The sequence below is a fragment of the Eulemur rufifrons genome, chromosome 30, assembly GCF_041146395.1.
Source record: "Eulemur rufifrons isolate Redbay chromosome 30, OSU_ERuf_1, whole genome shotgun sequence".
Lineage (NCBI taxonomy): Eukaryota > Metazoa > Chordata > Mammalia > Primates > Lemuridae > Eulemur > Eulemur rufifrons.
Window position 1 is genome coordinate 119,321,999 of NC_091012.1, and position 16,234 is coordinate 119,338,232.

Here is a 16,234-nt window from a genome sequence, read left to right on the forward strand (position 1 = left end):
ATAGCATCTGGAATTTATCATTTGTTGTTTCTAAGAATAAGAAATCATTTATTCTCTGGATAGTCTCTCTTTTGTTAATTTCCTTTTTAGAATAAGATATCAAGAGTCATAGTTCACTCTAATTCTAAATACTGTCAATATGCTGAGTCTACCAATATCAATATCCTTACCTTTCTATTGTGCTTCCCTGATGAGTGTCAGTGTATTACTTGATTATTAGATCAAATTGAATTGAAACTCTCATAAAGTTTAGAATAAAATCAATTCTGCATTAGGCATAGAATTTAAAATCTTTTGAGCTACAAAACATCAAAGAGGGACATTCTTGACTATTGCTTTGTGTGGCTTTAGGACACTCCTTTTGACTTCAGGGACACCAAAGCTGCTGAGATTTATATATGTATGTTAATTCTAGTAGTCTGATGATTTTGAGCCATCTAGAAGTTATTTTATGATTATAACTTTTCAGGGAAAACTGAGGGAAAATTGTTTATTACACCTAATGTTAACACAGGTATATAAGAAACTAATAACTCCACTATAGGATCTTTGGGAAAAAAAACTTTTAGGTGTGGAAATTTTTTTTAAAAAAGCAGCTTTTAGGGAAAAAAAGTTTTAGAAAGTATTAATCATCCTAAATGCATCATATTTTGGTACTTTATTCCTCAACTAGGATATAGTTGTACATATTTTAAACAAAATCCAATTTTCTCCAAAAATAATAATTATATTAGTTATAGCAAGGCTATGCCCATAGGCCAACAGACAGCCTATAATGGTACCATTTGTTTATGTAAACACTTTAGTTGAGTAAGAAATCATAGCAAATGGCACATAATAAAGCTTGTATATAATATCAGTTAATATTTAATTAAAATACTCATCCATTAGCTATTCACATGTATCTCTATGAGATACTAAACTTTCTTTACAATATTAGTCAGCAGGTTCCAGTCTAGTAGGAGATGCAGACATGTCAATATTCGATTTCTAGGGCATAAATATGTTACTAAGAGTATAATAGGAGTCACAGGCCAAAGGGAGGATTCCTTAAGCCAGACTGTGATTACAGTATTATTTTGTGCATATACTATTTTCTTTCTGGGAATTGGTTCTCTTCCAGTTTGCCTCAAAGTACTATAAAGTGTTGAAGCTCCCCTACATTTGAGTTGTGTGGTAACTAGATCCTCATGCATTGTCCCTTGTCTTTTCTAGACTTAGAAATATTTTAAAACCAGATGAACATGTACACCAATAAGAACAGAGCAATCAGTAATTAGAAGAGATGTAAACAACTGGCCCACCCATACTGGTAAATTCCAGATGGATATCACCTTTGCTTATATGACATTGTCTGATTCTGGTTACCCTACCTCTTCCATGGACACCTCACTTCCAACTCACAAACACTGTCATTCTGCAACATGTTTTCTGTGGCCCACTTAATTTTTCTTTCAGCCTGCTTTCCCTTAAAAATTTCCTTTCCTCCCCTAATATCAACAATCACTTCAGTGTAGATTCCTCCTTAATTTAGATGTCTGATCCTGTTCTCTTTCTCCTGAACTATATGAATAGTCCCCCACTCCTACCTGTAATCAGGACCCATTAATTTGGGTGTTCAGCATGCACCTCACACTTAACATGCTCATAGCATAAGAAGCTTCCCATCCCAAGCTCTGTTCTTCATCTTTTATTTCAATTTTAATAACATAACCATCTCACTTCTTTAGTGCCTAAACTTCAGATGCATGTTTCACTTATAACTTTTCTTTACAAATAATCTCATAGTGTTTCATTGGTACAAATCTATTGGATTCTATTTCCAGGCTAGTTCAAGTCCTACTTATTTCTCACCTATTATAATTATATTTTACCTGATCTTCCCTTTCCATTTTCTTCTCTTTCTTGGGAATAGTCACCAAATTTACCTTTCCAAACCTTACCACAGATCACACTTTCTGGTGGCTCAAAAAATGTCTATGGCTTCTCATTATTGAAATAACCAGCAGCTATATCTTTAGTTTGTTTTCCTTGAAGTTAAGCCTGATTTGCCTGAGTTGGTAGTGATCTTTTTTCCCCATGTATTATATTATTGTGCTCATACCTTGACTTCTCTTTTAGACTACAAGATTCTTGCCTCAGATACATGACTAGGGCTTAGAAGATGTTCAAACATTTGTTGATTAAATGAATGAATAGCCTTTCATTTTGGCATCACATGACTCACATCCTATAGTTAGTTCTGGGAATTTTCTTAAGACCCAGATCATTTCTCAGGAGTGATGGCTTTGTAGATGCAGACACCATGCTACTTAGATTCCACAAGGAATTACCAGGAGCTGTGGGGTCAGAGTTTAGCAAGGCTCCTTTGGAATAGTCTTGAACTGTAGTTTCTCATTATGATTTAAGGGAAGACCTTAAAGTCTGTGTAAATGCCTCTAGGAAAGTGGTTTTCAGACTTGAGCATAAGTGACAACCATTTGGAGGGCTTGTTAAAGTACAGATTGCTGAGCCCCACCTCCAGAGTTTCTCATTCAGTAGATCTAGAATTTGGGGAGAACTTGCATTTATAGCAAGCTCCGAGGAGATGTTGCTGCTGGTCCAGTGACCACACATTAAAGATTTGCCAATATATGCTATTAGAGTTATCAAAAACAATTTAAGAGATATTATCCAAGAACAGGGTATAGGCATGCAGAGGTTTCAGCAACATCAAGCAACTGCAGACAGCTGCCAGGTAATTGACTAGAGCACTGTAAAGACTGAACTTTGCTCCCCTCCCCCCAACCCCAGGTCCATGATAAATGGTCCTGATACTTAGAGGGTATTAGAGGGTATATAGTCCAAATAAAATATCTGAAAACTCACGTTTTTATCAAAAAGGGGATAGATTCTTGCCTAGAGTAATATATGAAGTAACCATATTAACATTAAATGAACTTTAGGAATTGATGCTATGGCCTCATTCAGTTTCTCTCTCTTTGTGTCATGTGGATGAATTTATAACATTTAAGCTAATATCTCCCAGTTAAAAAGGAGTTGTTCACAAGCAGATTATCCTAATAGAAAGCCTCTTGCAAACATCTGCAGCACCATCTTCAAATCAATAGGACACTTGATTGATATCTACTTTCTCTCTTTCCCCAGAGTCTACATCAATGCAGTAATGGGTTAGGCATTTATTTACCACCGGAAGCAAACCTCTGATTTGAAAGTTGTTGGACTGCAAACACAGTGCCAGATGCCATACTAAATTCAGCAATGTTTTCTGATTCAAAATCATATGTATTCTAAAGTCTCTTCCCTTTTCCCAATTAGCAACTGAATATGCATCTTGTATAGTATCTCTTAAATTGTTTTTGATATCGCCAATAGCATATATTGACAAATCTTAATGTGTATTGAGCTTCATGTGACTGGTGAAACTTTGAAAAAGTTGACATTTTTATAACCAAAAACCTTAACTAATATTTTAAAAGAACGGGGCTATGATCATTTAAATTCAACTTCAGTTTATAAACAGCTTAAAAGTAGTCATAGGGTGGTACAAGAGTCTATTTCTTATTCTGAGCTTTATTCTTTAAATTTTGCTTTCTGTAATTTAAGCTATCAACTGTAATTCTGTTCACTCAGAGATGGAAAACAGCTGGTGCACACACTCTTTGTAATAATTCTTCATAATCTCAAATATAGTCATTAAGTGACTCCTTTTATGACTTTCAAGAGATGCTGGCTGAGATGTGCCACCAAAAAATAAAATTAAAAAACCCAAAATCTAAACAAATCAACTAGTTGTTTGGGTACTTGAAGTCAACAACAGGTTCAGCAGATTTTTCTCCTTACATTGACTGAATTAACTGCTGGCTTTGATGTTTTATAAAAATATTTTTGAGGGAAAAAAAGAAAGTTTGGACCTGTAGATTTAAGAACTAAAAACATGAATTTCAAATATTATTAAGAAATATTGACGAGGGAAGGAAACCATATTCAGGAATGAAGAAAGAGTTTGAAAAGGTGATAAACAAATGCATTGTTCTGCTAAGTAATAGATGGGGGTTTTCCTCATCAGTTCTCTTTAACATATGAAAGGATAATGGCCTCACTGCTCTTTAAGAAAACTGAGAAGCCAAGAAATCCATGGATTTTTTAGAAGACTCCCTTTTCAAGATGAAGGTGGTGGCTATACTGCATCTCAACTAGGAAAGAGATTTACTGACAATAGAAATGGTTTGAGATTGGCATCTGGGTTTTTGGGAGTTTTTAACCTTTAAACACCTATTGAATAGTTGTCAGCTGCTATTGGCAGCTGGCCATTTCTTTCATTTTTTTTTTTTTGGTTTGTTTGTTCTCAAATATTTATAAGTCACATAAGTGAAATCGACTAGTGACAGAGGCCATCACTCAGCAAATGGGTTCCCAAAATGAGATTGGTGGAGGGCTCAGAGATGAACTGTGTATTACATATCTTTTTTTTCATCTTAAAAGGTGATTTTTGTATGTTTAGGTGGGGCATATTACCACAGAAAACTGTGAAAATTAAAAATTATCATTGATATAATTTGAATAAATAAGAGTGTTCAAAAAGTAAGCCACATTTCTTTCTCATGTCTCAGATTTGCCATCATCTGCTTTCTCACATTTCCAAGATATAATTTTTCAAACAAAAAACTCTGCAGAGATAGATCATATGTCTTTGCATGAACAAGTATTAGATATATATATATAATCTTGATATTTTGATTTTGTGCTTATTGAATATTATTGTTTTAATAAATTTCACTTTTATTTCAATTCTGCCATGGCAACCTCTGACAATTGTATTCGCAAAATTGCTTGAGTTGTACACTTTGAAATTTTTACAATATTGTTCTAGTTTACATATTTTGACATTTGGTAATTTCCTGGACTATTTGAATCCATAAGTTCTTAAACACTTAAATGTGAAACTAATTAAAATATTTATGATGTAAAATAGTGATAAAAAATCCAGCAGCTGAACTCAAATCTTGACTGCCATAATTTTTTTATAACTCATTTGAGACTATATTTCCTGATGTACAAAACAGCACCTTCCTAAAGATTTCTGGGATTAAATGAGCCCCCGCCATATAGCAAAATGCCTGGCCCAAAGGAGTCATTCAATAGATACTGATTTCCTTCCCTTGTATTCTTAAGAGGGCAACAGACAACATACATTCAGAAGTCTTAAGAGGGTAAGAGGTAGCAGAGTAGTAAAGGGAGCACAGGTTTTGGGATAAGGAGGCTTGGTTCCTACCATTTCACAGTTTATGATTGTGGGCAAGTTGTATACCAAAAACAACTCTACATCTCTCCTTCTGGGATTCAAAAACTCATTCTCATTCTCTTGTTTCTGTGTATGCAAATTATCTTATCACCACCCCCCCAAAACAAACAAATAAACAAAAACTATAAGGTTTCTAAATGATTACAGAGGTACTCTGTTTCACTGATGGACATGAGGACAAACATTCTTGAATCTATGAATAGTGAGTGACCTTCTAATTGAAAGAGAAAGAAAAATAAATGCTGTGGCCTAAGATTTCATAGATACAAATTTGTTTCATATGCCTGAAATGGAGCAGATGTTCACATTTTCTGAGGGTTGGGTAGAGATTATAAAAGATTGCTCTAACTCATTTTGTCCAATGCCTATAATAACTCCCAACATAAGACTAGGAGATCTCTTTCTTCATCTTTAAAATAGGAATCATATTAGTGACTATAGTGTTTTTATAAACTTGTCCTGCTGTCATTATGAGTAAGCATGCCCCACATACTTCACAGCCAGAGAAGGAAAAAAAAAGCCAAAAATAACAACAAAAAATACTGTTTACCCTGAGAAAAACAAACATAAATCAGGGTTACAAGCTTTTAGACAAAATTTGAAGGGACACGTCAGGCAGAGGCATGGAGGAGCAAAGAAGTCTGATGCTGTTATGATGTCTGTATTTTCTTCTTAATTATTCCAGCACAGACAGTGCGGTACTGTGTTAGTGTAAGTTACACTCTAGAGACAGTAGGCTGCCCTTGTCAGGATGGCCAGCTAGTATTTAATTAAAATAAGGCAATACTCCAGAGGCAGCCACTATAAACATTTAAACTATCTTTATCTCTGATCAAAAGTAGATGCTTCATTAATTAGCACATTGGATATTAGAAATCAGGTTTCATTGCTAAAATTAGTAGATTTTTAATAAGTATAATGGATCTTGGAAATGGTCTCTTCATGGTAAAATCAGTGCTATTCAAGACATATGGTTTACCTAACATAATTTAGAAACATATCCCTTCCCTTACAAGAATCTAGCAGGACAAGAGGCCTGCCCTCCTGGGGAAACTCTTCTAGGCTTAATTCCAAAATGATCCTGTGTCCTGATGAAGAAGGTTCTTGGATGTCATGAGATGGTTAGCCTAATCCTACCACTGGAATATTGTCACATTTGCCTCAGGGGAAAATTTCTTGCAAGTTTTCTGAGAGCACATAAACATACATTCACACACATACACACACACACATGCACACACGTGCACACACACACACCCCAGAGCTGGAACTTCTTCAAGTTTATAGGATGGGTTCTGTGCCTATTTGTTAATAAATATCTGTGTGGCAGAATTTGTCCAAACTTTCTTTCATTTTATTGTGGAATCAAGGTGGTTGGGGAGTAGCTAACCTTTTACCTTTAACCATTATGGTTACCTCATTTACTCATTTGCCCAAAAGAAACAGAGAATTATGCATGATTACATTGTCTTAAGTCAGTTCTTAACAACTGAGTTTGTGCAAAGACCAGCATCTCGTTCTAACTGGAACTCTACATGTTCAGATCCCACGGGAATGGCAATGCTGCAAAAGTAAGTTGGGCCACCCTTTGATAGCAATTGCTTTCTGAGTTAAGAAGCCTAGACTTGCTCTGGGAGGCATTTTTTTTTTTAAAAAAAGAATCACAGTAAATTTTGTACTTAGAAAGACAATTCTGTTAGAATGTGAAGGATAAAAGAGAGGGGTAGAGAATAAAAGCAAGAAGGTGGTTTAGGAGGCTTGGACAAGGCAGTTGCAATTAAGGGTAAAGAAAAAGTCGATTTTCAAGAGATGTTATTGACTGACTTTAATGACTAATGGGAAATGGCAAGTAAGGAGAAAGTACAGCCAATGAGGTAGAGGAAGATATAAGGGATAAAATGGAGGATGACAAAGAATGAGTATGGGGGCGGGGGGCGGGTGTTTGAGACCTATTTTGGTGGAAATAACCAATAGGCTACTAGAAAAAAAAATGATACTAAAACATGAGAACTGGGAGCAGGACATTTAAAGAGTTATTTGTTCATAAATACAATTAAAGATAGAATAATGAATGCAATACAAGAAGTTGGGTGTTGTGGCACCAGAAGAAAACTACTAAGGCCTGAATCCAGAGGAAAAAATAAAATGTAAGGTTATGTAGAAAGGGACAAGGAGTGATGTGAACAAACTAAGAAAGCAAAGTATCAACATGCTCTATCTTGGGAAAATATCAGAACTCTTTTATATAAGAATCCTTATGACATAGAACTGATATAGTCAGGTAATGTCTATTGTAATGACTTAAAAGGAACTGGCTGAATGTGTCCTGATGGCAGATTCATCATCTCCCAGTCTGATACAATGGCTGCAATTCTTGGGATTTAGAGTCATTTAGACCTGGGTTCAAATTCTGTCTTTCTAGTTATATGATTCGCTTATTATTAATAAAGTAGTCAACACAACACTTGTTATTCTATAACTATTCAAAAACTATTCAATAAAAGGTCAATGAATCTGTTTATCATATTGTCATAGTAGGATATTACTTCAAAATATTAGCTAAACTTTCTTCCCCTGTTCCTCTTCACACTCTTTACCTTTCCTTACTTCTAAGATTATTTTATGAATTCCCGTTTTAAGGGGGGTAAATATAATGGCCAAGAATTAAGAAGGCATTGCTCAGCTTTGATTTCTAAAGTACATTTTTTTAAAGCCAAGACAAGAATCAGAAAGGCCTGGACTTTCTCTTAACAGCCTTCTCTTCTTTGAAAGAAGAAAAGACTTGTGGGAGAACTAGAAAGCATGGGGATTTGATGATGTCAGAGAAGTTTTCCACCACTGGAAGAGTATATAATTATTTGACCATAAGAGCATGTGTAGAAGGATCTAAGGGGATGTGATTAAGGTTTAGAGGCTGCCTGGGTTTCTGAGAAGGGACCCTCAGGGCCCCAAGGAGGGGAAAGAGATAAGAGAAGTTCCTATAGTTTGAGGCAGAATCTAAGAACAACAAATACTTGTGTCCTTTTTCCCAGGGAAGATCTTGGGAAACTATAAGCTTTATAGAAAAATTCTGCACCGAACATGGGACCTGCATGTTAAAGAGGCAATGGGTTAAGGAGATGATACTTTTTTTTAAATGGGGAGGTGGGTATGAGTGTAGCAGAGTTTATGGTGTCATAAAGACAGGTAAGAACGTATGAAATTCCCAAAGGAGAAAATTCTGGACAACTGTTTGAAGCTTGTGACTAGAGGCCATGACAAGGATCTTGGCCTTTAGTAAGTAGAGCTCAGTATGTCCAAAGATGAGGTGGTAGTATCTCAAGTGAGGAAGAGATGGCATATGTACCAGGTGCATTTCTCCTTTACCAGAAAGCCATATGTGAGTTCCCTAGAAACAGGTTTCTTGGGGGAAAAGGGAGGAAAAGAAATGGAATACCCCAATTTTCAATCGAATGTTAACCTATAAGAAGCTGAATTCCAAATCAGAAGTGCCTGTGGTATCTTGGAGTGACAAGATTATGAGTTTTTTGCCATGAGTGGAAATGGGAACTTGAGAGCCAAGACGAATGGTTTTAGAGCATTAGAGAATTAAAGACAGTTGCATTTATGCACATCTAACTTTTGTTAAGATACGAGATTTCAACTTGCTACATTATTATTACTGTAGTAAGGTTCTGACAGTGTAAGGTTCTGACAGTGTTTCTGAGAGTTCATGGATCAGGAGAGATGCAGCAGGAAACATGAGTTAAGGGCAGGCCCCTGACCACCATTCCAGCAGGAACAGATCTGCTTTACTATAGGGAGGCTGCACATGTGATAACACTTCCGTTAAGAATTCCTTCCCATAAAATCATTTGAACAATCACAGCCTTGGTTTTGCTTTTATTTCCCTTTTTAGGGGAATAACTTGTACATTAATATTACCTAGATGATAATTAATTTCGTTATCTTCATTTTTTTGGGGTCTAATGCATTCACGATGGCATCTTTAGGAAAGCCCTAATAGTTAGACCCCCGATTGTGTTCAAGGTGGCCCTAGAGACAGAGTTCTAACAATTCCTAAAGCGTTTATTAACTAAATTAGCTTTCTGAGAGAACCTTCTCATCTGTTAGAATACTATTTGTTAGTGTTTGTTTGCTTTATTTTCTTACTTAAAACATTTTTTTAAAAAAAATTAAGGACCCCGCAGCTTCAGAACAGCAGTGCAATCCTGTAAAGTTACTCAAGTAACTTGCTAAAGTGTTTACAATTAGCAGGACTCCCCCAAAGAAACTTCAAGTCAATGAAAGTTAAACTGCATATGATTCATACTTTTTTCATTATATTCCACCATTTTCTTTCTTTCTTTCTTTCTTTTTTTTTGAGAAAGAGTCTCACTCTGTTGCCCAGGCTAGAGTGCCATGGCATCAGCCTAGCTCACAGCAACCTCAAACTCCTGGGCTCAAGTGATCCTCCTGACTCAGCCTCCCGAGTAGCTGGGACTACAGGCATGTGCCACCATGCCCGGCTAATTTTTTTCTATATATATTTTTAGCTGTCCACATAATTTCTTTCTATTTTTAGTAGAGAGGGGGTCTCACTCTTGCTCAGGCTGGTCTCAAACTCCTGACCTCGAGCGATCCTCCCGCCTCAGCCTCCCAGAGTGCTAGGATTACAGGCGTGAGCCACCTCACCAGGCCTATTCCACCATTTTCTACATTCAGAAAATGGCAGATTAAAAACTGCTCTGGGAATTAGCGGTTTGGGTAAAATCATTCATATTCAGAACACAAAATAAACATATTCAAAACAGGGTTAATAGATTAAGTGAGACTTGTTTAAGGTAATATGCCTTTTCCAATATCATCTACTGTGCTAATTGTGCAAACAGCAGCAGAACTTTAGATTACATTGAATATACTAAATTTTTAAAAGATAAAAAATAATAGAGACTCAGTGTCCAATAAAATAAAGTCTTTTGAAGTAGACTTATTTTCAAATCCCATCTTTGCCACTTACAGCAATACTTGTGTTATCTTCATGAGTAAATTATTTAAACTCTGGGAGCCTCAGCTACCTTATCAGTAAAATGGAGATTTTAATATTGACCTCAAGATTTTTGTGATGCTTAGCAAGAATGACTTTAAGCAAGCCTAGCACTTTACTTGCTTAATATTCATCCAACAATAGATCCGACAATTACAATTTTCGCGTATTTCTTTAAAGCAGTAGCAAAGAAAAATAATAATTTGTATCAATAGGCAAGAAAGTTAGAAACAAAGAATAGGCAAATCAACACTTAAAAGCTAAAAAATAGAAAAAAACAGTTTTGCTGCAGCTCAGACTTCACGCTAATGGGGAGGAGAGAAGGGTAAATGGAGAGGAGCATCGGGCATGCTGAATAAATGCTTCTCTTCACAAGTCTGACAACCTACAGTTCTGCCTGTGGATTTATTCCAGTGGACCTGGAAACGTGGCAACATGGGCAATTGCTTCATGTTCCTTTGTACCATTTGGTGCAAAACTGACAGTCAGTGAGAAAAAAGTTTATAAATATGACCAAGAAACCTTTATCATCTGTACTATTCATTATCAGTTTGTATATGCTTCCTATATTGCAAGTTTATCTTATGCTTTTTCGAATGATCAAAAAGGAAAAAAAAAAACAACTTAAGTCCTTTAATGGGTGGCTTAGGGAACTCAATTTTAAGGACCTCCAATTCCTCTTAGATTGTATACATAGTCATGGCTGAGCAGAAGCAAATAATAAGCATAATTTCCACAAAAAATTTACTTGTCCAATTTGAGTAAAAGTATTAGATGCATTATTAGAAAAACAATGTGCTTGTGCACTTTCCTGTCTGTTGGTCCACACTTGGAATAAAAATTAGGCTATCCAAATATAGCTAAATAAATAAGATTGAAAAGACTGCTGGATGAATTCTAAAATACTCAGTACAGTTTATTATAACTGATCAGTCTAAACAGGAACAAATTGAGATTCACTTCAAACTACTGGGCTAGGGAACACAATTAAAAGAGACACTCCTTACCTATAGAAAAATAAAGCTGGCCTTTCAGTTCTGATTACAAGGTGAGAGAAAATGAACACTGTGATAACATTGCAATCAGTGTTTGTAATTTGTAAGTGCTTTTGGAATACAATTCTAAAAAGGGTAGGTGTTACTTTAAATTTTCAGAGGAAAATACCTACAGTATTGGCTCCAAAGCATGATACATACATTTCTGTACAAAAGATGAATTTATAAATTGAATATTGAAATATTATAAGAGCTGCTGCCGGTGATTATGCAGGTAACTTTTCTTTCCCTTTAATAAAACAAAGGCAGAAAACAAATAAGAATATTCAGAAAGAACAATAAAAGAAATAACCCATCTTACCTCCATCCAGCTCTTCAGCTCCAAAATGATTCCTGTAGAAGAGCATGATTTCTATCTTGTAACACTTGTAGATGGTCACCAAACAAACAAGCAGCAAGAGGATAGCACCAAGCCCTCCAGCAAGTTCCACTGTGTACATTAGCTCTAGAAATAAAGAAATTGCAACAGGGGATTACATAATATTTACACCCAAAATCATAAATTCAACTTAATTTCACATTTTTCTGGATAAGATCACATGTGGGTAACGGGTTAACACAACCCCTTCCCTTTTTGCATGAGAATTTGACCTTTTGATAACTTTCTAGCTCTGTTTCATTGGTAACCAGATAAGGTGGTATATGGTAACTATGTTGCTAAGCAACATTGCTTATGGTAAAAATGAAACTTCTCTGGTAGATTGTATTTGGACTTAAAGAATTATACATACCTGACTGGAAACTATAATATTGCGTTAGTCTGAGTGCAGTAACTCTCATATATAAACAAATCCCTTATGAAGACCCTGCAAGCTATGTATATGGGGTTGATAAAAGAAATATTGGTTCCTGTGGATATGAAGCTTTTAAGCCAGGATGGCTTTTGCCCTCACCCAATGTGAATCTTGATCCTTCTCACCTGTGCTATCCTCTGGAGGTTAGGGGTCAAAAGGAGGTGAGGGTCAAACAGCAAGGTTCCAGGAGGGCATCCTGGACTGTTGCATAGAGTTTGAGGAGGCCTAATGAATGCAGTTTGCTGACTCCTGCCAGAAGCAATGTCTCCTATACCATATCTTTCCAAATAGAGTGGTGCCAAAGTAGTCTACCATAATCTTGTAAGCTGAATGCTTACTTGGACTTAAGAAGTAGGCCTCTATAGCAGATGTCCCAATAGAATATGGTGGTAGTGTTTTTTTTTTAACATTACACTATTTTTTTCCCTTTTTCTTTCCTTCTCTTTTTCCTAGGCGTGTTACTATGTTCTATCCAAAAGAGGAATTTTCTTGATATTCACTGTATACAAATGCTCCTTTTCCTACTGAATGTCTATATTACATCAAAAATTATCAGGCAAATTTGGGGATAAATTATTTACTTCTTTTTTTTTTCTTTAGAGCTATGGGCATTGTAATAAAAACAAGGATACTGGTATTTAATAGTAAGCCACCGTGCAAAGATTTTGAAATTCACTTTAACTAAGTGTTGTCCTTGATCATCATAGTCCAAATGTTGTTACTGATGGATATCCACTGTTCTTTGCCATTGACAACTACCTTGAAAATTACTAGTTTCTTTAATTACCACTAAATATAATTATTGCAGTAATTAAAGCTATAAAATAATGGTGCTATTGATTCCATAATTTAGAATCCACCAACAGATTATGTAATTTCATAGTACAGTCAATGTAAGCTTAGACTGAGAACTTTAAAATAACCCATGGTTTTGCAGTAACAAGTACTTGCAGGTTATAAGATCACTCTAGAGTTCTCACAAATGGCGCAAAATCATGATGGGAGCAGTATAGTTTCAGTGATAAATAATCTGGGAAGCATGGCCATAATTTTCTCACAAGAACATTTTGTGTGTGTGTGTGTGTGTGTGTGTGTATATGTGTGTTTGCATGTGATGTCATTTTTCCTGTAATAATTACAGGAAAAAAACCTCAGCTGTATTTCTCATTATGTAGTCCTTCATTTCTAATTCAACAGTTTAATTAAAACACATATAAGTACTATTTAAACAATTGTATTTTTCTGTACTTATTAAAATTAAATGGGAAATAGAAGAAAATCTTATTAACAGTAGTTATTAAAAGTTGTTGAACTTTATGTTTAAAAAGGGAAAAATAAAGTGAGATATTAAATCTTTTAGAGTCTAAGTAAATTAACATAAAGTGTGACATACTGAAAAATACCTCCAGCAGTTTTATCTGCTGAACCCTGTGAGGAACCATACAAGATAGTACTATAAAAGTACCAGGAATGAAATATAAAATGATCTTCCACATAACGTTTTCCCCCTATTATGTGAACAGAAGGGATAAGTTGAGTGGATAATATCAGGGGTGGCACCGGGTCTTGTTCTCTCAGGATATGAGTTAAACTCCACCATGCACAGAAGCCTGTGTAAAACTCTAACTTATGTTTACGGGGTGATTTATATACCAGAAAAAAATGTGATTTCAAATATGCTGGATATAATGGCAGATGTTAAGAATTTGCATTATGGCTTCTTTTAGGTTCATTCTGTTTTCTAATTTAGTATATTAAACATTTGGAATTTGCCCCTTTAAAATTTCTTGCACAAGAAATGGAAAAAAATCAAGAACACTTAACTTCTACTCCCAAACATTGCTAGTGAGAGTACACAATGGTACCACTACACTGGAAAATCTGGAGTAGTTTCTAATAAGGTTAAGTATAAATCTACCCCATAAATAGCAATTCTCCTCCTAGTTATTTACCCAAGAGAAATATAAGCAAGTATCTGCAAGAAGACTTGTATGAGAATGTTCAGAGTGGTCTTATTCATAGTATTTACAACTGAAAACAATCTAAATGTCCATTAACTGGAGACGATGAAAAGACTATTGTATATCCATACAATAGAATATACTTAGCAATAAAAAGAATAAACTACTGATACACACAACATTCATGAATCTCACAAATTATGCTAAATGAAGGAAGCCAGATACAAAATAATACCTACTGTATGATTTTATTCAAATTTAAGTACAAGAATGAATCATAATAATCCACAGTGACATAAATCACAAAATCAATGCTTTGGATATGGGGGAAGAGCAAATTTATTGGAAAGGGGCAAGAGGGAACTTTGTAAACGAAATATTCTGTATCTTGGTTTAAGTGTGGATATAAAAGTGTATGCATTTGTTAAAACTCATTGAGCTGAACACTTAAGATTTATTCATTTTATCTTATTTTAATCATACTTCAATTCTTCAAAATTTTGATTTTTTAAAAAAAGCCATTATAAATTCTAATCCAAGGCCCACATGGGGAGAAGCTCTAAAGAAAGCTGGGAGTCAGGATAACTTTTCTGCTGTAGACAACTGCTCAGACAGGAAATGATTCTTCTGTGGTGCCACCAAGCACATCCTTTGCATCTGGAGGTGCAGCACTGGGCCTAGGCATGTAGCATGCCTCAAGTGCCCATTTCTAGTCAAATAGCTTTGGAAGTAATCAAAAAATATACCTGAAACATAATCCTATCAATCCAATAAACAGAACTCTCATTTTCTCCAGATGGTATTTATAATACTGGTCTCTATAAACATTATTTTAATTTTAGAAAGTGAATATGTATAAATTAGAGAAAAAAAACTGCATGAAGTAAGTCCTTATTATTTTTAGAGAATTGCCCAAATGTGAGTTACTCCCATTGCTCGATGTCATGAGCCATTCAAAAAACACTCTATTTACTTAGCCAATCAATAGTACTGTCTGAAATGTAATAAGAAAATGAGAGCAGGGTAACTTAGCAATTACAGAAACAGTCTTGTGTCACTAGAATAACTCCTTTAAGGTACAGACATATGAAAAGTTATATATGCCTAGAGAATGAGCAATAAGCAAGAATAATTCTTCTGAGCCATAGATAGTCATTTACTAATAATAGAAACACCAAAATCTGGTCCAAAGAAACAGCACTTACAAGGAGCTAATTTACCCTGAGATCCTGAGAGCATCTCAGATTTCCCCCCAGATACTTCTGTAGTATTACATGCAGAAGCATGGCACTCTAATAATGTCCTTACGAGGTCAGGAATGCAATGTTTTTTTCCCACAGTTCACACGCCAGTGCCCAATCCACAGTTACTACACTATTTTTATGCAAGAGTATAATATACATGTCTATATATTATAAACGTGTGCAGGTTAAAATTGGTTCCATTTGATTTCAGTCAGTCAAATTGGTTTATCTAGCATGTATAAACTCTCTCAAAGAAAATGGCGCATTAGATTTAGCCTCCACATTCTTTTGCTCCAAGCCGGACATGTTCATTAATATGAGCACTACCTATTATTGCTTATCCATTGGGTTAGGACAAAATTACTAGGGGTTAAATTCTGTCACAGTTAAAAGAAATTATTTGGGCCCACTGTGCTGTATTTTATTTTTACATTACAATGTGAATGGTGTTGCCCCGGCAAATGTCATTTTCCCTTTGAAATGGGATCTGCTTTTCAGCTCTAGTTCAAGTTGCCTGGAGTGGCAGCATTTAAAAAAAAAAAAATTCCATTTCAGCATAATTCAACATCTGAGGATGGAACGAGAAAATGCAGACCTTTTAAAATCTGTTTAGCCTTTGTGTTATTTTGTTAAAATGATAGACTCTGCCCTCTTTAAGGGACTAAGACTGAATATTGAAAATTGTAAAGCAAAACTACTAGGCAAAACCTAAGGAAAACTGACATTTGGTTAAACACAACAAATGAACAAGTGCCAAAGAGTTGCATTTAAGGGCACCAGCAGTCATTTAGTTACAGGCAATTAACAATAGTCCTTGGAAAGCTCTAGTATGGGCTACGGGAAAACACA

At 35.3% G+C, this 16,234-nt stretch overlaps 1 protein-coding gene across 1 annotated transcript in view; it reads right to left on the reverse strand.

Annotated features, from left to right (window-relative positions):
• Positions 1–16,234, reverse strand: part of IL1RAPL1 (interleukin 1 receptor accessory protein like 1) — a 1,283,297-nt gene that overhangs the window by 3,493 nt on the left and 1,263,570 nt on the right. Inside the window, exon 9 of the mRNA XM_069463825.1 lies at positions 11,688–11,831. Within this exon, the coding sequence (XP_069319926.1) occupies positions 11,688–11,831 (144 nt within the window). The remainder of the gene's footprint in view (positions 1–11,687; positions 11,832–16,234) is intronic.